The sequence below is a fragment of the Lycium ferocissimum genome, chromosome 7, assembly GCF_029784015.1.
Source record: "Lycium ferocissimum isolate CSIRO_LF1 chromosome 7, AGI_CSIRO_Lferr_CH_V1, whole genome shotgun sequence".
NCBI classification, from domain to species: Eukaryota; Viridiplantae; Streptophyta; class Magnoliopsida; order Solanales; family Solanaceae; genus Lycium; species Lycium ferocissimum.
The window spans coordinates 7044269-7065966 of NC_081348.1; the positions used below are offsets into that span (position 1 = coordinate 7044269).

The window sequence follows — 21698 nt, forward strand, 5'->3', positions numbered from 1 at the left end:
CGCTGGTACCCTTGTACACGGGGTAGGACACTTTCTACCTCCAAACTCGGGCTCGGGTCTCTATTCCAAAGGCATACCCGACTAAGAAACCATAGGTTCTACCACTACGAAAACGAAGGGTACAACATTCTCAAAGTTTAAACATTTTTTGCAAATTTTGGAGCATATACAAGTGTGTGAGGCTAACTATTTACGTTGGGGAATGTTCATGATTCTCCCTATGCCTTATTCTACATGCTTATCAGTAATTTGACTCAGACTACAGTTTAGCCCTAGTTTCTTGAATAGTTGTAAAACAGTTATCTTCTAGGGTAATAGTTTCATAATTGCCATGGTGATCATTGTGAATATCAAGAACTCAGTACGTAATCATTACAGACTCGTGCATTGACATCATATGAGTCTCAGTCAGTGTATAATCAATTATTGGCTTAAGTTCCATAATCAGAAACAGTTATCATGCTATCAGCTATAGCCAATCTCAGTCTTGTAAATTGTTTAATGTTGAACACCTGTATTTGTGTTTTTGAGCCTTAGGCCACAGTTTATATATACGTATTGCTTGGGCCTGAGGCCACAGTTTTTGTGCACAATATTTAGGCCCTAGGCCACAGTTCATATTTACAGTTATACAGGCGATTCTTCATTCAGAACATGGAGTACTTCAGATCCTTGCCTTCCCCGTTTAGTTCGGTTTCGGCGGATTTATATTTCTTCTTTCATTGCTTTACATAAGATAATTCTAATGTGCTGATGTCCCTTTTTATTGCTTGGGGGCCTACATCGCGACACAGGCAACGATATACAGGTTGACGATCCAGCTAGCTAAGACTACTCGTATCAACTGCTTGGTGAACCCCAGTTCCTCCAGGGCGTTATCCTACTTTCAGTCTTTCTAGTTTTAGACAGTTATCTTTTCAGTATTCTTTGGAGGCTTCATAGACATAGTCTAGTCAGTCAGATATTAGCAAACTTTGATGTGTTAGCCATATTGGCGGCATTGATTTCAGATGTTTTAGACTTAAACAGTATTTTTCGCATTTTTTATATATTTCAGCCAGACTTTTTAGTAGATCAACATGTATTTGTTTTATCTCCTTATTTTAGCATGTTGTGATATCACATGTTGATTCAGCCAGCCTATGAGTTCGCTGGGTCAAATACAGTTAGGCACCGAGTGCCGTGTTACGCCTAGGCCATAGTTCGGGGCGTGATACCACCAACCACCAACCACCTCAACCCTACCCCCTCCACCCACCCTATCACTACCCACCCCTACCCTTTAACCTACCCCCACCACCTACCTCCCAAATCCTACCCCTCCCCCCCAACTCACCACCACCTCCAACACCACCCTCACTACCCCCCAACCACCACCCACCTACCTTACCCCAAACCCACCGCACCACTACCCGCAAACCTCCCACCACCACCCAACACTACCAAACCCCATCCACCCCCCTCTAAAAAAAAAAACCCACCACCAATACAAACATCTCCATCATTACTAGCAAACATAAATGTTTCATTTTAATATCAAATAATATTTTTATTTTGTTAAATTTGTATTTATTTCTAGTATTTAGTTTTTTTATTTTATTTGAATTGTATATTTATTATGTTTAAATAAATACATTATGCCCATTCAGATGTTGAGAAGCAAACAGTCTTAATTATTCAGTGCTCAAATCTAGAGACAACATTTATAATCATTCAGATGTGCATTCAGATTCAGAACCCTACAATGCGATGAGGAATCTAAGGGGAGGGGAGTTTGCCGATTGCAGTTGACAACATAAGAATAGAATGCAGTTTGTATTAAATTGTAAAGATGTTAGATTATCGAAATATCTCGGTGGCTACCCGAAAGTAAGAATTATATCCAATTTTTACCCTATTATTTAAGCTATATTCTATTTCTTCAAGTTGTTTAAATTATGATCAATGTCGACAAACTTAGGAGAAAAGTATGCATCCTCTTCTTCCTCCTCCCTTTTTTTTTTGATTGTTACTAGCATACAACAACAACCAACAATTGTTTTCGAAAGTAATTTGAACAGAAAGTAATCTTTATCTATTTTAGAGTTTGTTTGCAAAATCTAGTTAAAAAAGAAAACACATTATTTTTTCACTGAATTTCCTTTCGGAAAAGGGTGAAATGCAATAACTTTAGGCTTTCAACAAGATAAGCCAATTGATTAGAATCTCTAACAGTATACTTTAGCTTACCCGTACAACCAAAACAGGTACCTGTCCACTAAAGAGACTTTAGAAAACAGAAAAAAAGATAATACTTCCACCTAAAATTTGAGTTTGAAGTCGGACATAAATGTTATGCAGTTGGGACTTAGGACTAGGCTAGTCCAATTTTAAACCCGTATGGCTGAAATTTTTTGAAACGTCAGACCCACGATTCTGAAGTTTATTATTAAAACAGCTAAATTGCAAAAATCTATTAAGTTCAGCTATGCCTTAAATAGCTATCCTCAATTCGGCTATCTATGCACTACAACCGTCAACCGCAATCGCAATTGAGGCTTGGTGCCATAATCAAAACACGATAGCCATATGATAAACTATCCTTAGGATATTTCATCCATATTCAAGGCACCATTGCCCAGTTTCATTAATCTCCCACATTGCCTTTTGCGTCGGGAGAAAATGGCTTAAGTTTAAGATCTTCATTATCATGCAGGAACAAAAGTAAGTCCGAAGTGAGTCGATTTCCTTTCATCCTGTAGCAAGAGAGTATAATCCTCACAATCAACAACACCAAACAATAACTCCATAATAGAATGATTGTGTAGCAGCACTGAAAACCAGAAAGCCTTGTAAATAGGCCTGAACCAACTGGAAGTACAAAACTGAATCAAGTATTCTAGCCTTGTCCCACACAACTTTATGAAGCAAAATTGTTTAGATACTGATAATAACTAAGGGTATCTTTTATTAGATTCACAATATAAACCACCTAGCACAAGCTTGCGGCATGCCCAAGACCATCTGGGAGCGAGTCACTTATTTTGGCTTCTTCTTATAGCCGAACAATGCTCAACAGAAACACTGCCAAATATTTGCCCCCCTCCCCCTCTCCCGTTCACCTCTTCCCACCCTAAAAGAGGAAAGGTAAGAAAAGAGAGAAGATTAAACATCACGGGGGATCAATGATTTCTGCCCATCCGTCTAGAGAAGTGATAGTTCCCGTGGAATAGTCGAGGCGCGGGCAAGCTGGCCCGGACAAAGGAAAAACAAAGACAAACAAGATCCTCCCCTCTCCCACCCCAAAAGTCTCCTTTTGTGAAGTATGAATACAATAAAAGGAGATACACTAGAAGCCTAGATAACAAGAGTACACGCTTCAGAGCCAATTTGAACACCCTGACTTGAAGTAGCAATGCTTCACAAGCCTAAAGCGATTCCTTGTAAATCAGCAGTTAATAGATCTACGGATTTGTTGCTCAGCTCCACCGATTCATCCATTTTTTTACAGATGTATATAAAATGAGAATCCGGATCTTCCATCACATAATCAGCTGGAAGTAGGCCCTTCTCGGTTAGGGGAATAGGTTCCAAGCATGACTTCACATTAGAAGGGGGATCACCATGCTTTTGAAATCCTGGTCTAGCTGCAAAATGGGAGTAAGATGGTAGAAATAAGTAACAAGATCGGACTGAGACAATAATAAAGGAACTTTTTCTGATGAAGTAGAAATTTCAATAATTGCATCAAGAAGATGCAACATTACAAAAAGAAAATAAAGTTACATGGCTGAGATTACAAAACAAGATATTGTCTGTTCTGGCTACTGGAATCTAGGCTATTACAAGTGAACTGACAAAATCCCAAAAAAAAAAAAAAGGGCAATAATCATTTCAATTTTGCACGGCCAAGTAAGATGAAGCCTGATCGGGCCAAAAAATGAAAGCAATCGAAGGAAGAGGGATTCACGTCTTTTGCTCGTATTGTCTCCTATGGAGATGGATTGATATGGGAATACCTCTTGCGTGCACCTTTCTCGTGGCGGAAACAGAACAACAGGGGAAGGCCCGGCCCAGTGCGAGCTTTATTTATTTTAGGAGTAAATAGTACGAAGAATCCAGAATATTCATTCTTGATAGAAGGTTAATTATATAATGAATAGTCTGATAAATAGGGGTGCACGGGGTTGGATCCCAAGGCTCCAACAAATAGAATTTTATTTAGTTATCTCAATAGAATAATTCAAAGTGGATACAGTGTGACACACTAGATGTTCAGAAGCCCAAATAGAAAACCAATTTGCAGTGTCATTCCAGTAGAAGTCTTGAAACTAATTTTTTGGTCCTTTGGGTTTTGTCTTCATGTAGGTGCACAAAGCAGTGCCTACATGGCTATGGTAAGATACCAGGATCTCTCACAGTGCAATCCATGCGGTTGCAGTTCATAAGTGTAAAAGAAAAAATTTGAACCATTGTGGTCATAGTAGAACCAATGTGACCACAGCAGAAGTCCTGAAACCGGGCTTTTGATCCTTCGGTTTTAACCTCTTGGGTTCAAATTTTATGGGTCTAACATATGTTGCTCAGACTCTTCACTTTCGGGGCCGCACCCGTGTCGACCCGACATGGGTGTGGGTGTGGGATCCGTACCCAATCTGGTCAACCAATTTTGGGTACTTTGACCAAAATCGAGGGAGAAATTCTGGACAGATTCAATGATTTATGTGATCAAAACAAAAGCTATGGTGAAATTGAAGAAAATGGAATACCTCGTATATAGAAATTCCTATGTCACTCCCTTTTCCTTTTATCTCCTCTTGAACAATATTTTCTCCTCAACTTTTCCACATAATATCTCATAATTTAGGTTTTATAACTTTATTTTTAGATATTTGAATTATATTGAGCCAAATCCCCACACTCGTATCCGTACCTAGATCCGTATCCTCGAATCTTAAAATTTAGATCATGAAGGATCCGACCTCTAAATCCGCACCCGCATCGGACACCCATAACTGAGTCTGAGCAACTTAGGGTCTAACTCGTTTTAGGATATTTGGAGGCATAAATTCAGGGAAAGCTCATTGGGGATACTAACAGTGTTATCAAAGGCGCGCTTAAGCCCTGAAGCGAGGCTCAAAACATGTTGAGTGCTTCGCCTCGCTTTATGTGCGCTTCAGTGTCATCATCAAGGCTCTAAGACATACTTTTCCTTGCCAATGAGCCTCTCTTGGAGAGGTGACACTAGATGACTAATATTTCACTTTATCGTAATATTTTTACAATTTCTTTGTCCATACATTTGTTATTCATGCTTATTATTATTAATATTGGACTAAACATATATATATTTGTATTTTTGCACCATTGCGCTTTTTTTAATTGAAGCCCATGCTTTATTTGCGCTTAAAGCCCCAACTGACCTTAGAGCTTTTTTGCGCTTTTCCCTTTTGATAACACTGGATACTAACGAGAAGAGACCCAACCATTGCCAAAAGATTTCTAAGCAGTCAATATAAAACCCAAACCTAATTTATGGCATATTTTGTGTATTCCAAGGAACTCATCAGATTCACGTCTATTATTCCAAAATGGGCATAAGCAATATATGGGCTGATATGTCAGGGCTAAAAACGTGACCAAGATTGGATCGGGGTAAATCTAATGAAAGATTACCATATTTTGAAAGTTGTCACTTCTCAATAGATGATTAGATTCTGAAAGCATTATATAGAAATAAGTGATGAAAGTAAGCTTAAGAGAAGCTAAGGACCTAAGGCAAGTGATGACATTAACTATAGTTTAGGCTTCCGTAACCAGCATGATTTGAGATGAACAATGACATTTCAAAGTATTAGAACTGCTTTAAGAAAGACTTCATTAAATTACATAGACTGGACAAGACTGTAGCGTGTGTATATATATGCACATAATACGCTTCGATGAAATGCTTGAAATTCTTTCACGCGTACCATGATGAATTAGAATTGTGTTTTAAGCTATAAAGAATATATGTACGATTCCTTTGTTTGAACATGCTTCTAATTGTTCATTGCAGGTTTAAAAGCTTGATTCGACTTGTGATACTTTTTTTTTTTTTTTAAGATAATGTGGTGTCCGGGGAGCGTACCTCGACTAATTCCACGGGTGCGCACCTCGACTAATTCCACCAGCAACAGTTACCTAGTAACTCTATCCACCTAGGCTAGGACATATGGGAAAAAATCAGCTAGTGTTTTTGTTGACTCGTGATGCATATTATCAAAAAATGTATGAAAAAACAAGTGATATTTTGCATAAAGAACAAATGTGATAAGAACGACATGAGAAAGGCTTTGGGGAAAAGCTAAAGAAATACAGTGACGATGTAGGTCATGCATAGAAAAATAGTCTTATCAACACAGCTTTTCAGAAGGGAATTATAGTGTATATGATACTCAGTAAGAGAGTTTCTATCCTCATCGAAGGGGTGAGGTAGCACATAGATATCTTAGAAGTATAGTCCCTTAGTGATAAGAGAAACTATAAAACCAGTTTGAATAAAGAGTAAAAGAGATTTAAAAAAAATGGAGAACCTTGACACTTTTTGAGATAGACATGAGCTTGACTTATCCTTTTGACTATAACGTTTGTTCAGAAAGATATAACTGCAGTGCTATGTGTCCTTATACTTGAATTTGATAGAATGCATTTTCTGGAACTTGTAGCTTGTCCCTAAAAATTATGGATATGGTTATCACTTGCCGAGACAATGGACTCATTCCTCCTTTTTCTTTGGAATGGTAAATATTGAGTCAGTGAACTCATTCTTTACTTTTCGTGTTTCAGATTCAGTAGTAGCTGACCGCCGAAGCCATATATCTACTTTGGTGGAGATGAGAAGGTAATTCCTTTCCTTCAATTGTTTAGAACAGCTTATGTCTTTTGAGATATCTACGGTGCTCTATGCACTCCTTGACAAGATCAACGACTGTCGTTATGTTTTGAGAACCGTAATAGCATCACTATGGTTTGTTGTGTTTTATTTAGACTACACAATTGCGTGCGCATGATAATTTATATGATGCAAATAAGTTAAACTGGTTGATGGATGTCCATAGTTTTGCTAAAGATAAGCTACTTCACTTATTGGGAACTAAGCCCATTATGTACCACTCACGGCTCCCAGTTTGGGTCAGGCATTTATGTACCCAATACAAGCCAGATTGTGTCCTAAAGGTCCTTTCCAAACAAATACTACACACTTACAGCTCAACAGACTTTACGTATTCTACATGTTAATGTGCTTGAATTCCATCTAGTCATCTACAAGCGGGGATCTGTAAGGAAAAGAATTACTCTCCCTTTTTCTTTCATGAATGATGCAAGCTAAAAAGATTTATATCTATGATGACTAAGGGTGACAGAAATGGTGATTCACCCGTACACCAGCCCCAAAGAAGGGCTGAAACATGCAAATATCAAGCATAAGCATTTGAGAGCGAACAACTGTGCTAAAGTGCTAAATGCAATTTTAACTTCCTTAAATTTTGTACATGTTTTATGCAGTCTGTCCAGGAAAACTTGATCTCTTTCCTTTCTAACAATTCAAACAAATATATACCACCAAACTTTTTTTTTCTTTTTTAACTTTCCACGACATCCTTTCATTATTCTACTTTCACATCACAAATTATGACAAACACTTGCACGAGTAAATAAAATAATCCAGCTAAACATTTTTCCTTTTAATCTCCACATAAAACAATGTCAGTCATTTTCAATAGAATAGAAGAAGTACTTCATGATCTTGACTGAGATGACATCTTTTGACTAATGCAATTACCAAAATTATCTGAGACAAACTTAAAATCTACACCTTGTAATGTCAGCCAAAGTATACGTAATCATGTAACTGAGCCCTCAGCCAATCTTATTTCAGCTTAATGGCCAACTCAGGCTACTAAGTAACAGAAGAAGCATACAAATAAAAAAACAAGGCCATTCAGAACTCCACCCTTTCCTTATGTTATTGTTGAGTCAAATAGCAAGACTCAAGAGATATGCTACTTAAAAGAGGAAAACGAAAATTTATCTTAAAACCATGCCATAGCACCTGAGCTGACGGGCTAAGCTTGGGAATAAGTCTAAGCAATGTTTTGCACTGAAGCCAGGATCTAATAATGAAGTCTGAATGCAGTTCCATTAACTGTTAGAAAAGCTCGGACAAAAAGGTGCCTGGCAAAATTGGTCAATGTGCCTTAGGTAGAGTTCATTGGTCATAGATGGTCCAAATATGAGAAATACCTAAGGCATAGTTAAACATTTTAGGGATGGGACATGAATTTTTGTTTTTAAGTCAAGGAGTAAGACATGATTGCATCATAAGGGCAGATCTAGAACTTTTGTTAGGGGGTACAGTTGCTATTACACATCCTAATAACAATTTTGTGATTTTATAACACGTCATTTAAGTATGCTTCACAAATAGTAAGTACTTATAAGAAAATTTTACAAGTTATTTCAGAAGTTCCTGATTTAAAAAAGCAAGTTACTTCAGAAGATATACTTGTTGAAATTGTTGACTTATTTTAAAATCTATTCAGGCTAAAATAAAGGGATTTTTTCAAGTAATATAACTAAAGAGCATTCTTTACCTTCCCTATATTCCTTTCTCAAATATAGATTACATTATTTTTCTATCAAGGACATGTACGATGGAGCCAAGACCCAAGTGAGGACAGCGGGAGGAGACTCAAAGCACTTTCCAGTTGTGATGGGGTTGCATCAGAGATCAGCTCTCAGCCCGTTTTTATTTGCCTTAGTGATGGATGAACTGATGCGGAAAATTCAAGGTGAGGTGCCATGGTGTATGTTATTTGCAGATGACATAGTTTTGATTTAAGAGACCCGCGACGGAGTTAATGCTAAGCTGGAGGTTTGGAGACAGACCCTGGAGTCCAAAGGGTTCAAGTTGAGCAGAACCAAGACGGAATACTTGGAGTGCAAGTTCAGTGATGTAGCGCATGACAAGGGCGTGGAAGTGAGACTTGAGACACAGGTCATCCAAAAGCAAGGAAGTTTTAAGTATCTTGGGTCCATTATACAAGGAAATGTGGAGATTGATGATGATGTCACATATCGTATTGGGGCAAGGCGGATGAAATAGAGCCTCCGGAGCCTTTGTGTGATAAGGAGGTGCCACCAAAGCTTAAAGACAAGTTTACAGAGCAGTTGTTAGACCTACTTTGTTGTATGGGGCGGAGTGTTGGCCGGTCAAGAAATCTCACGTCTAGAAAATGAAGGTGGCGGAAATGAAGATGTTGAGAAGAACACAATTACCCGTCTGAAAAAAAAAAAATTGAAGATGTTGAAATAGATGTGTGGGCATACTAGGAATGATAGGATTAGAAACGAAGTTATCCGGGACAAGGTGGGAGTAGCCTCATTGGAGGACAAAATGCGGGAAGCGAAAATGCGGGAAGTGAAAATGCGGGAAGCGAGGCTGAGATGGTTCAGGCATGTACAACGGAGATGCGCGGAGGCCCCAATGCAGAAGTGTGAGAAGTTGGCTATGGACGGTTTCAGGAGAGGTAAAGATAGGCTGAAGAAGTATTGCGAGAAGTGATTAGGCAGGACATGGCGCAGTTACAACTTACTGAGGACATGACCTTAGATAGGAGGTTGTGGAATACGCAGATTAGGGTAGAAGGTTAGTAGGTAGTAGAGCGTGTCTCGTGTATCCTTCCATACTAGTAGGCGTAGTATTACCTTTGTAGTTTCTTGTCCTTCGATTTCTTGTGACTAACTGCTATCTCTTATACTTTGTTATTTCTCTTCATAGTGCTTATCTATACTATTTTTGCATTGGCTTCTTTACTTTCTTCAATCCTTGTCTAACTTTTTTTGTCATGCTTTCTCTTGAGCCAAGGGTCTTTCGAAAGCTTCCTACCTCCCAAGAGTGGGTAAGGTTTCAGGTACACTCTACCCTCCCCAGACCCCACTTGTGGATTACACTGGGTATGTTGATGTATATTTTGAAAAAACTTTTAATTTGTAGTATTAAACTTTCTAAACACCAAACCAAACAAACAAACTAAACAATGCTATGACTTTAAAGTTTAAATTATAAAACTAGTGTGCATGTATAGGTTCACAAATAAGCCTTGCTATTGACTTAACATACCTTAAATATAGATTCACAAATCTCTAACAAAGGATACTACATGTAAACCAAATAGTTATATTGATCTAGGATATTGCAATGATCAAGTAGTAGTCAGATAATCTAGCATGATAGACCGAGCAATTTTGGCATGACTTGCAACAAAAACTTACGTATGATGTATAGCTCAATTTTCCAGTTAAACACTGGTCGATTCAGATGAGACATCCTGGATGTAGGATCACCATATGTTATCTACACAAAGCAAAAAACACAACAATTATTTGGTGTTCCAAAATATACCATAAAAGTTACAAGTAGGAATCTATTTGGCCCTCTAGTTACCAACATATAAACACCTCCATTTTTGAGAAGCCTACACATGAAAAGACAATTGCCATAAGTTTTTATTCGTCAAAAGAGCAATATTTTTGGGGTAGCAGAGGAGAAAAGGAAATGAATAGAACGAATAACTACAAAGAAACACAATAAAGACACCATAAAGTTTCCAACCTGCTCACTTCTCCAAGCATTTGTGCAGCACAAATTGGAGCATTGGTACCACACTGAAAAGAGTGTAGAATTAGTTAGCACATGCAACAAATTTGAAGAGGTCGGAGAGGGAGCAAGATGCGACTAACCATTAGTGAATCAAGGGTTCCTGTTACAGTAATGACCAGATGATCCCACGAAAGATCAGAAAGCAGAGAAGAAAAGATAGTAAGTGAATGGCAAATAATAAACAATAGCACATGAGAAAGGGAGATATCATTACCTTTATCAATGACAGCGTCAAATGATTCATCAGGAAAGAAGCTCATATCTCTTACGTCCATTTCCAAGTCTGTTCAGTTACATAAGGAAAACTTTATAGCAAAATTTTATCCCACCAGGATAGTGAAAAGGTTTCTAAATCAGAATTGAGAAGTTCTTCAGCTACCATACATTTCAACTGCGGAACATCCTCATACTTCCTTCTCATCATATCAATAGCCACTGTTGATATATCGACATTCACTATTTCTTCGTAACCATCCTTAACCATGTCCTCCGACATCACTAAACAAGAAAAAGATCTTTTGATCTCAGTAAATACATTAAATCCATAATATTGAACATCATATCCACAATAACAGAGGAAGCATGATTGTCATCAGTTGCAGCTTACCGAGGACATGAGCTTAGACAAGAGGTTGTGGAGGACGCGGATTAGGGTAGAAGGTTTGTAGGTAGTAGAGCGTTGTCTCGTATACCCTTCCATGCTAGTAGGCGTAGTATTATCTTTGTAGTTTCTTGCCCTTCGATTTTCTGTTACTATTTGTTATTTCTGGTACTTCGATTACTGTATTAGTTTGTTCCAGTTACTATTCCTTTTCTTCATAATGCTTATCGATAGTATTCTGCCATGACTTTTTTACTTTCATCAACTCTTAGCTGACCTTTTTGTCATGTTTTGTCCTGAGCTAAGGGTCTTTCGGAAACAGCCTCCCTACCTCCCAACCACCCAAGGTAGGGGTACACTCTGCCCTCCCCAGACCCCACTCATGAGATTATACTGGGTATGTTTGTACACTTTTATAAAATACTTAGGCATCCAACAGAGAACTTTGGCTTGGACCAAATTGAGATAAATCTCTTCAAGTATTACATATTCAGGTCGCAAACAAAGCAAACCATTAAAATCAATAAAAATGAAAACTTTAGGCTCAAAAAGGGTAGAAAATCCCTGCCACAAGCCTCTAGATAGTGTCCTCCGATCTAAAATTAAAACTAAATTCAACAAGCCCTTCAAAAATTTCTTGAAGCATTAGAAAACCAAGCGCAAAACAGAGCTAATCATGTAAAACCCTCAACAAAGGATGCAAAATCCCAAGTCTAAATAAAGCACGGACCAACTGATATAAATTTTACAATTCTTTCAAGCATCACATACCAGGTAGAGATCAAAATAAACCAACGATAACGTGAAAGAAAATGCAAATCCTAGCTCATATAAAACAACGAAATATCAACATGGGGGTTGAGATGAATTTCTTCAAAAATCACATAACAATGTATTCCAATAAATCAAAGATTAAAAAACACAAAACCAAAAACAAAACAAAACAAAAAAGCTTAAACTCAGACCAGAGAACCCCCAAAGGAGGACCAGGTTCTTCAAGAATCACATATCCTGCAACAAAACAAAGCAACCTAAACAAAAAATTTAAGCCAATTCCAATCTCAAAGTCAAATTGAGATCATTTTCTTTATCGGCTAATAAAACAAAACAAACAACGTGCAAAGCTTAAGCTCAAACCAGAGAAACCCAAAAAGGAAGGGACCTAATAAAGATTAATTTCTTCAAAAATCACATATCCGGCTACAAACCAAAAAATTTAAGCCAATTCTAAGCTCAACATTAAACAAGAAAATCTTAACATATCAGAGTCAAATTGGGATCATTTTCTTAATCGGGTAATAAAACAAATTAAAAAAAAAAAAACTGCAAAGATTAAGCTCAAACCAGAGAAACCCAATACTCCAATTCAAGAAAAGGAATTAAACATCAATACAGATGAAGTAAATCCACAAAAAAATCCAATTTTTTACGCAGATATTAAGGAATTACCAGCATCACCACAGCCAATTCTAATTTCACATCAAACAAGAAAAACTTAACATCAGAATCAAATTGAGATGATTTTCTTTATCAAAGGCAATAAAACAAAGCAAAAAATAAGCTCAAAGCAGAGAAACCCAAAAAAGGAGGGACCTAATAGAGATAAACTTTTCAAGAATCACATACACGGAGCAATTAAAGTAAAAGAATTAAACCTCAATACAAATGAAGTAAATCCACATTTTCCCTTTCTCTATGTAATAAAAAAAAAAGGGGGGCTCAGATTTTGAGGAATTACCAGCATTGCCACAGCCAACCATGAGGACTCTTGAGGATGTAGGAACATAGTGGCGAACAAAAGGGCGAAGAGCAGAGTAACGTTGGTACCAATCAAAGGAACCACTGCCTGCTTCTTGCACATAACGCGCATCCCAATAAAGGGCATCACCATAATTGTATGTATTACAAGCAGACACGTCTCTCATAAACATACCTACCTTACTTCTTTCTCCGGTGAACAACAACAACGCCCTGCACCGTGGTTTAAAGTGTGTCACGAATGTGTGGAGCTGAGAGGAACTAGTGGAATTTACGCGTGGCTTCTTTCTGCTAGTTGACTTCGCCAACCTTCTACTCAACTACTATTTCTTTTTATGTTTTTAATATGTAAAATAAGGTATTTAAAAATTCAAAGTTCGTTTTACATATGTATTTTATTTGACAACAAGAAAATATTTCAGGAAAATATAGTTATAAAATTAAGTATATAATATATAAGTAATTATTTTTTGAAAAAAATTAAAAAAATCCCATGGTTCAAAGGCCCAAAAGTTATCTTAACCAATTTCTTGAAGAAGAAAAGAGCTTTGTGTAACAGTAAAAAGTATTTTCAACTATTGTAAGGTTAAATAGGTTTTTTTTTAAAACAAAATTCTTGACAGCAAAGACTAAAAATGAGATGTTTGTTGTAAATTCTATATTATTTGTGGATGTTTATTACTCCTTAACGTGTAATTCTCATTATTGTTTAATTAATACAAAATAAAGGGCAATGTAAAAGGGTATATGGTAATGAATGAAATAACAAATGAGATATTTCCTTTTATTAAATTTTTAATGTCTAATTAAATTATATAAACTTTTATAAAAAAAAAATAATTCGTTACAAACATCAAAAAAATTTACAATAAAATGAATTTTAGTTATTAATGATGGGAGTTAGTTGCTCAGTATCAAACATGTATCTGAACGAAAATATTTCCTAAATTTTGAGGTGACCAATCCTTAAAAACTACTTTTTGCTTGATGCTACATTTTTCATCACAGCAAAACTCAACAGAAAAAACACTAGCAACGCAACATGATGTGACACATTAACCTTCACCAGTCAGTTCAATTCAAATTTTGACAGCTAGGGAGTGCTCCTCTCCATTTTCTTCAAATTCTTACTTAGATGGGAGACATGTGTTACAATTAAAAGTTAATGGTTGAAATTTAATTAACCAAATCAAAGTTCTAATCATGATTAGAATAATAAATGTACCATATATTTGCTTCAAATTTTTTGGATATCCCATAACTTTAGCTACAGATTGTCATCCATATATATATATATATATATATATATATATATATATATATATATATATATATATATATATATATATATATTCTCTCTCTTTTTCCGTATTTGTTACGATTTTTTTTATATATTTTTCTTTTACTCGTTTCTTTGAATATATGGGAATATAATTGAGAAAATAGTGGACATAAAATGCTTAGTGGGAGTAAATTCAAGAAGATTGTCAATTAATCAATGTATTAAATCAACAAATTAAAAAGAATAAAGAATAATATTTGTATAATAAAAGTAATTTATACAGTTTTAAGATTTCAGTGTCCATTAATTGACTTATTGACTCGTCAATTGTTAAAAAGAAAGAAAAAAAATACCAAACAAATTAAAGAGAAAGGGAACACAACAAATAACTGTTAGAGTTGGGCCTGATCCAACTTAGTATTTTCTGATATTTCAATTTTGTACATTGAGCCATGTAACCCGGCCCACTTTCATTTATGTATATATAGGACTAATTTGTACAGAAGACACTTTTGTCATTTTTGATATTTTACACAACATAAGAAAGAAACACAATTTATTTACTCTCTCTCTCTCTCTTCGATATGAGTTAGGGTTTTCGCACTTAGTTTTTCTTTGATTCTTCTGCATTTAATCCAATTTTACACAACATAAGAAAGAAACACAATTTATTTACTCTCTCTCTCTCTTCGATATGAGTTAGGGTTTTCGCACTTAGTTTTTCTTTGATTCTTCTGCATTTAATCCAATTTACATGGTATCAGAGCATAGATCCGTATAGCTCTCGTCTTTCTCGTTCGAGCGGCGTTACCCTCAAGCAATTTCATTGAGTTTTGTTGGGTTCGTGTTTCTCGAATATTGGGTTTTTTTTGTGGTCAAAGGCTTCTGTTGATTTTCGCTAATGTTGAGCAAGCTTTAGTTCCGCCATTGTTGTGAGCTTCGTCGCTGTTAAGCAAGCTGTTGTTTTTCTTCGATTTGAAGGAGAAACTAGTAAATCCGCTCCGTCTCACACTTCGATCTAGGGTTTCTTTTGCTGCGTTTAGACTTAGGTCACTACTTGTTGATATTTCACACTTCAATTTGGGTTTCTTTTGCTGTATTTCGATCTAGGTTACTGCTCGTTGATAAACGTTGGTGTATTGTTGTTGTATTGTTGTTACATTGTTGTTGTATTGTTGTTGCCATGAGTTCTAATGCTGCTACCTCTCGTACCACCATCACTCATACCCACCCCTTGTATCTTCATCCTTCTGACTACCCTGGGATGGTACTTATTACTACGTCTTTCAATGGTAGTGGTTATGGTAGTTGGAGAAGAGGGATGCTCATATCCTTATCTGCCAAACGAAAATTGGGGTTCATAAATGGCACAATTATTAAACCTCGGGAAACTGACCCTACTTTTGAAAATTGGAGTATGTGTAACGACATGGTTATTGCCTGAATCCTTAATAGTTTAGATAAAGAGATAGTTGATACTGTTATGCATACTGAGACTGCTTCTGATAGTTGGAAAGAAATTGAAAAGAGATATGGTCAGGCTAGTAGTACTAAGGTTTTTCAAATTAGGAAGGACATATCTTCAATCTCTCGAGGTTCTTCCAGTATAGCATCTTATTTCAATAGGATTAAGAAACTTTGGGATGAGTTAACTATTTCCATTGAATATCCTCCTTGCACTTGTCAATGTAAAGATGAGTGGGTGAAGCTAGAAGGGGATCAAAGGGTTCATCAATTCTTAGCTGGTTTAAATGATTCATATGCTGGGATTAGGAGGAACATTTTGATGATGAAACCTCTCCCAGATTTAGACGGTGTGTATTCCATGTTAATTCATGATGAACAGCAGTCTAAGCTTCAGGCATTTATTCCTTTTTTTGCATTTGAAGCTGCATCCTTCTCTGTTAATGCCAGAAATCATAAATCCTCCCCTTCATATCCACAAAGGGTGAACTTTGAATCTAGAAAAACCAATTATCCCCAGAAACCAAATTATTCTCATAACCAATCATGCCCTCAGAAACCAAATTACTCACAGAATCAATTCAATTACTCTCAGAATCAGGGTCTCTTTTGTAAGTACTGCAAGAGGTCAGGTCACTTCATTGAAAAAAGTCATAGATTGCATGGGTATCCCTCAGATTTTCAGTTAAATAAAGGGAAAAAGACTGTTGCATGTGTTCAGGGTATGGAACCCTTTCCTCAGTGTCACGCTCCAAAACCCGCCCTAGACGTGACCGGCATCCGACGTCATGAACAACATCGGAAGAACATAAAAGATGCACTAACAATACTTGAACCCGCCAGGTTCAACATTCGCCTCCAACAGTTTATAAAATAAATGTAAACAAATCATGAATATATGAATTAAATCAGCGGAAGTCTTTATTAATCAAATACTTAGTCAAACGTAATATGTGTCCGAGAGTTAATCAATAACTCAACAACTACCCACAAGAATGTATACTATGGAGCTTCTAAGATAAAGGAATAATAGTTCGACTCATCGGGACGCAGCCCGAAAAATTAATAAAATGAATAAATATAATGAGGGTGTCCCACGAATGAACATGTGGGCTCACCAAGTTAGCAAAGAACAGCAAGTCCTTCCTAAGCACGTGAAGTATCAAGAACCTGCACTTCTCCGTTACCTAACATACCATAAAAAACAACAATTGTATGTCTGAGTACTTCCTACTAAAGTAGTGCCTCGGGGACAACAAGTAATACAAAAATAGAGTACAATAATACTTATAGAAACCAGTTTTGGAAGCCATGTGAAATCAATATAAAAACAGTTATTCAACTTGTGTATCTCAATAAGAATTATCAAAACCGATTATAAGGCCTCTTGTCAAGTTACCACTTCAAATATGCCTTTCAATTAATCATGATTATCAACAACAATTTCATGAGAGAATAAGAATATCACACATGCCAATACAGGCCCAAAAATCAATCATAACGAAGGGATGACCTTTGAGGTTCCCTAATCATAGCAGCGTATCACACCGGAATATGAAATTCAACGGTGGCTATCCTTCCTCCCGAATAGCTAGGCATAATCACACCCCAGGTAGCGAACCCGGAAGTGGCCACTCTTCCTCCCGAATGGCTAGGCATTATCACACTAGGATCCATAGTGACTACCCTTCCTCCCGAGTAGCTAGGCCAAATACAACAATCAAATTCATAGCATAGAAGCCGAATTATAGCATAGAAGCTAAATCATCACTTATATCAGGTAGTCACATCAACATTTAGCATTCAAGTTCCAAAATTCGTTATAGGGTATTTACATAAGCCAATTAGTCTTTCAAGTATCAAGTTCAATCATCCATTAAGGGAATTTCTAGAATCATTTACTAAGTTCGACGTAACGAAGGCATGAACGAAGAGGAAAGTTCGAACGGAGGGTAAAAGCCAACTGCACTCGATAAAAGCTGGTGAAAAGCCAATCCAAGGGTTCTACTAATTTCCTTTATATAACGAATGTCCGATTTCCTCGGTTACATCAGTTCCACAAAACAAAAAGGCCTAACTTATGGTCCTGAACTAGAAACATAAAGGAATTCCAAACCAATATAGTGAACCGAAGGTTGAGAACTTTGGCCCATACCCTCGGGTACTTCTACGATATTTAAGCATCAACTAAATGGCCTTGGGATTGTCCTCGGGAGTAGCCGAACCAGGGCTGTTTTGTTCTGGTAAATCCTCCTCACCAAGAACAATCACCGGGGGTGGTCCATCACGAGGAATTTCCTGTCAAGTCTCCAAGAGACTGCTCGATCTGACCCGAGAGCCTATCCCTGAGGGAACGATCGAGGTGCTTGCAGGGACTCTCTGACTGGATGCTTTCGCTGATGCAGCCGTAGTCTTTCTTCCCTCAAATATATCCTTGACATCCTCTTCGACAATGTTTTTTCCTCTTGAAGACCTTTTCATCGGGAGCCTTGAAAATCGAAGAGTCGAAGTTAGAATATAGAACGGAAAAATAGACTAAGGAATTCCACGAACAGATTAAACATTACCATAGTTCTTGCTTTTCCACCCTTCGGGTGCCATGCTCCTTCAAGAACGGCCCACATCACGAGAGGCCCCTAAAGGTACAACCACCTATTTGAAGATAGAGATTACAAGCTCAGGTTCGACCGAATTCGGGGTGGGATTCCACGTTTCTAAGAAGTTTACGGACAGGGAGCGGTGGAGTGGTCTGTGCGAATCATCACGAACCGATGTAGCCATCCCCTTCATAGTCATCTTCCGGATCTATGAGACCTCGAGTTCCGCGGGGGGAGCAAATGAACTATACCTTCTCGGATTATCCGGGTATATAAATGTGGGTCAGATGGTCGAGGGTAAAAGAAACTCTGGCTATGTTGGCTAAAATTTCGAGGCAGTACACAAGCCTCCAAATCTGTGGAGCGATTTGGCCAATACAAACGCGATATCGACGATAGAAGTCCTCAATCACTTGAGGAATGGGAAGAGAAAACCCGATAGCAAAGGGGTAGGTATAGATCATCGAATAACCAACAACATGATGATTGATTCTTACCCCACTTTCAACAGGGCAGACGTTGACATCCGCACCGAGGTTACAATCATTCTGAGCTACGGGGATGGTGGCGTCGTCGATAAAGGATTTGAATTTCTCCACAGAATCAGCGTGAGAAGATATTTTACAATTATTCGCGTATTTGAAACCGGCAGGAAGAATGTTCGCAGCAAGGTACTCCAACTCCTCCTTAGGGCTGGTCACTCCCATTGCTAACAAGGGCGGAGAATGAGGCGGAGAATGGTCTGCACTTTGAGTTAGCAACGGTAGAGAAGTCATGATCAAGAAGAAAGCGTAGTGTCAAGCGGTGAAAATAATGGTTTACGAAAGGTTCAAGACTCAGAAGAGAACGTAGAACTTGGCAGTTATAAGCAAAGGTTTATTAAAAGATGGGGTTGAGGGTTTGGGTTCAAAGTGCATGGCAAGAAGGAAGTATATGGGCTTTATATAATGGGGAGTACAAAAAATTTTGAAGGATTTAAGAGTTCTGACAAGGGGCGGATTCTCGAGACTGATTAGGCGTAGAGTCACAATATGGCTTGGCTGCCGAGCGTTGCCCAACCCAACCCTTTTATTTAAGTAGGGTTGGGCTAGGATTTCTTTGGCACATATAAAAGTGAGAGGCTCAAAAGTCCAAATTCTTCTGCCCGCCAAATTTCGAGGTTGGTGAGGCCAAATTGAGGCCGTAAAAGAATAATAAATTAATTAATTTTGAAAAAAATATAAGTAAATTAAACAAACAGACAAAAAGTAATGAGAAAAAAAAATACTTACTACTAAGTAGTAAATTAGAAACTAGAGTAATACTTTTTAGTCTTATAATTTATATTATGTTTAATTTCTTTTGACAGTGATCTGGATTAGTGATAAAAAATAATAATTTATAGTATTTATTCTCTTGAATTTTTTCTTCTATGATATGAATTTGAGCAAGAATGGGTGGTAGAAGATTCTATTTCATATTGCAAAAGTTTCATGTTCAAAGTGTACCAAAAATCACTCAGAAAATGTTATTTCGAAAGACGAAAAAACCTAAAGGGTTGGCCCGTCCTAACCCTCGGCCCGCTTAAGGCTGGGTTGGGCTGTCATTTTGTAGGCCCTTCAATTTAAAAGGGCCAGCCCGTCCTAACCCATTTAATTCTTTGGCCCTTTGGGTCATTGGGCCGTCGCCCATTTTGACACCTCTAATTAGGCGACTGTAGTAATTATGAACTAACATCGGTCAAACTGCAAGGATTTGATGGGAATGTCTTTTCCAAGGCGGCTCGGTACGGCCTACTCGACTTTATCTGGATCCATTTCCTAAAGTTAATACTTCCCTCCGGAAAATGGAGGGACTATCTGTATACGGACAAAATTGAGGGCAAGGGTATCCTCGGTTTCCCGACAAGAAATTTAAGATCATGATGGTCATTGTTAGATCGGACGAATCCCAATTGGGGTCAAGGTCAAACATTGGATCGTAGCAAGACCGAGCACATCTGATTCCGGGTCACTGAGTTCGATTGGAACTGAATATCGAAATAGGACGAGAAGGCAGTTAACAATGATAAATGAGGGTCTGAAATATCTGCCATCAGTTGGATATGGCGGCGCTGATTTCGCTTGTCAATAACTGAAGATTTTATACCTTATTTAGAATTGTACTAGGGTCAGGACTGCTCTACTATACAAAGAGGAGGACCTTTTTTACTTTTGGCTGGTTCTGGACACGCACAAACATACTAAGCAATACAATTTGATTCTAAGTGTTTATCAATCTCTTTAAGTGTTCTATAATTGTTCATTCATCTATCACTGTGATACGAGTCCGGTTCCGGAGTCCCGAGCCAACCGATTGGTCGTGTCTGAGGATCAATCGTTGTTATATCTTGGTTTGACTGTTCTTATTCGCTTTTACATTATTATTTGTCGCTCTGTAATCATTCGTATTAAATTAAACCGCATATCCTTTTAACCGCATACAAATTTAATTGTTATCCAATTTTGAGGGTAAACAACTAGAATAATAAATTTAACAAAGGACTGCAAATGGCTTCTGGAGAACTAAGAAATCCAGCCTTACTATTGAATTTATGTAAGGTAAGGTTTGTTTAATTACTTGATTTTATTGACAAAAAATATTATTATACCTTACTTTTATAATCAACTTAATTTTTATAAATAAATACCTAAATATTCTTGAAAGTGAATGATATTCTTATAATGTAATTTTATTTAATAACGATTTTCAACACTTTTATATCTTTAAATGACACTAAATGAATATATGATCGCTTAATCTCTAATATTGAATTATCTGTCATAACATGTTTTATATACGGGAAAAGGGAAAAAGAATAAGTACTGAAAACATCAATTTCAAATAAGTATTAAGTAGATACAATCTTATAGTATATTATAACTCATAAAATAAATATATATAATTACAACTATGTTATCTAAATTTTCTAACTATAATTGAGATTGATTGGAAATAACAGATTGATTGAAAATAATGTGCAACTGCACGTTTATAGAGAATAGTTCCTATAAAAGTACCTTCGGGGACATCCGATAAAAAAAAAATCCTATAAAAAATGATACTACATTATTATATTAATTTTACTACCGTAAAAGACAAATATATTATGAACATTTTGTAAGTACACTCCTAATGTATTTTTCATAACCTTTGGGCTAGGTAACACACGTCACCTCTGCTTGTTCAAATTCTCACACGTACACAACCCTCATGCAAAAATCACCAACGTGTAACACCAAAAATTTCAGCTACCGCCATTGCTAGAGCTCAGTTTAATTAGAGCTTAATTAA

General features: G+C 37.0%; 1 protein-coding gene across 3 annotated transcripts; it reads right to left on the reverse strand.

Moving 5' to 3' along the window:
• Positions 1 to 2769: 2769 nt before the first annotated feature.
• On the reverse strand, positions 2770 to 13244 carry LOC132063214 (uncharacterized). Of its 3 annotated transcripts, XM_059455672.1 has the most exons (8): positions 13024 to 13244; positions 11069 to 11182; positions 10899 to 10967; positions 10765 to 10784; positions 10637 to 10689; positions 10469 to 10499; positions 10297 to 10378; positions 2770 to 3626 (listed from the first exon to the last, which is right to left on the reverse strand). In XM_059455672.1, the coding sequence occupies exons 1-8, from the start codon at positions 13214 to 13216 to the stop codon at positions 3400 to 3402; spliced, it is 789 nt and encodes a 262-aa protein (XP_059311655.1). In that variant the 5' UTR covers positions 13217 to 13244; the 3' UTR covers positions 2770 to 3399. The 3 variants fall into 3 exon arrangements, with proteins under 3 accessions (XP_059311655.1, XP_059311656.1, XP_059311657.1); XM_059455673.1 differs by lacking the exon at positions 10765 to 10784 and having other exon boundaries at positions 10473 to 10499; XM_059455674.1 differs by lacking the exons at positions 10469 to 10499; positions 10765 to 10784.
• Between the last annotated feature and the right edge of the window lie 8454 nt (positions 13245 to 21698).

Coding starts and splice junctions, on each gene's coding strand:
- LOC132063214 (XM_059455672.1), bottom strand. CDS start 13,216: ATGTTTATGAGAGACGTGTCTGCTTGTAATACATACAATTATGGTGAT. Junction 10,690..10,764: donor GAACCCTTGATTCACTAATG/GTTAGTCGCATC, acceptor CACTCTTTTCAG/TGTGGTACCAATGCTCCAAT. Junction 10,379..10,468: donor ATGGAGGTGTTTATATGTTG/GTAACTAGAGGG, acceptor TGCTTTGTGTAG/ATAACATATGGTGATCCTAC.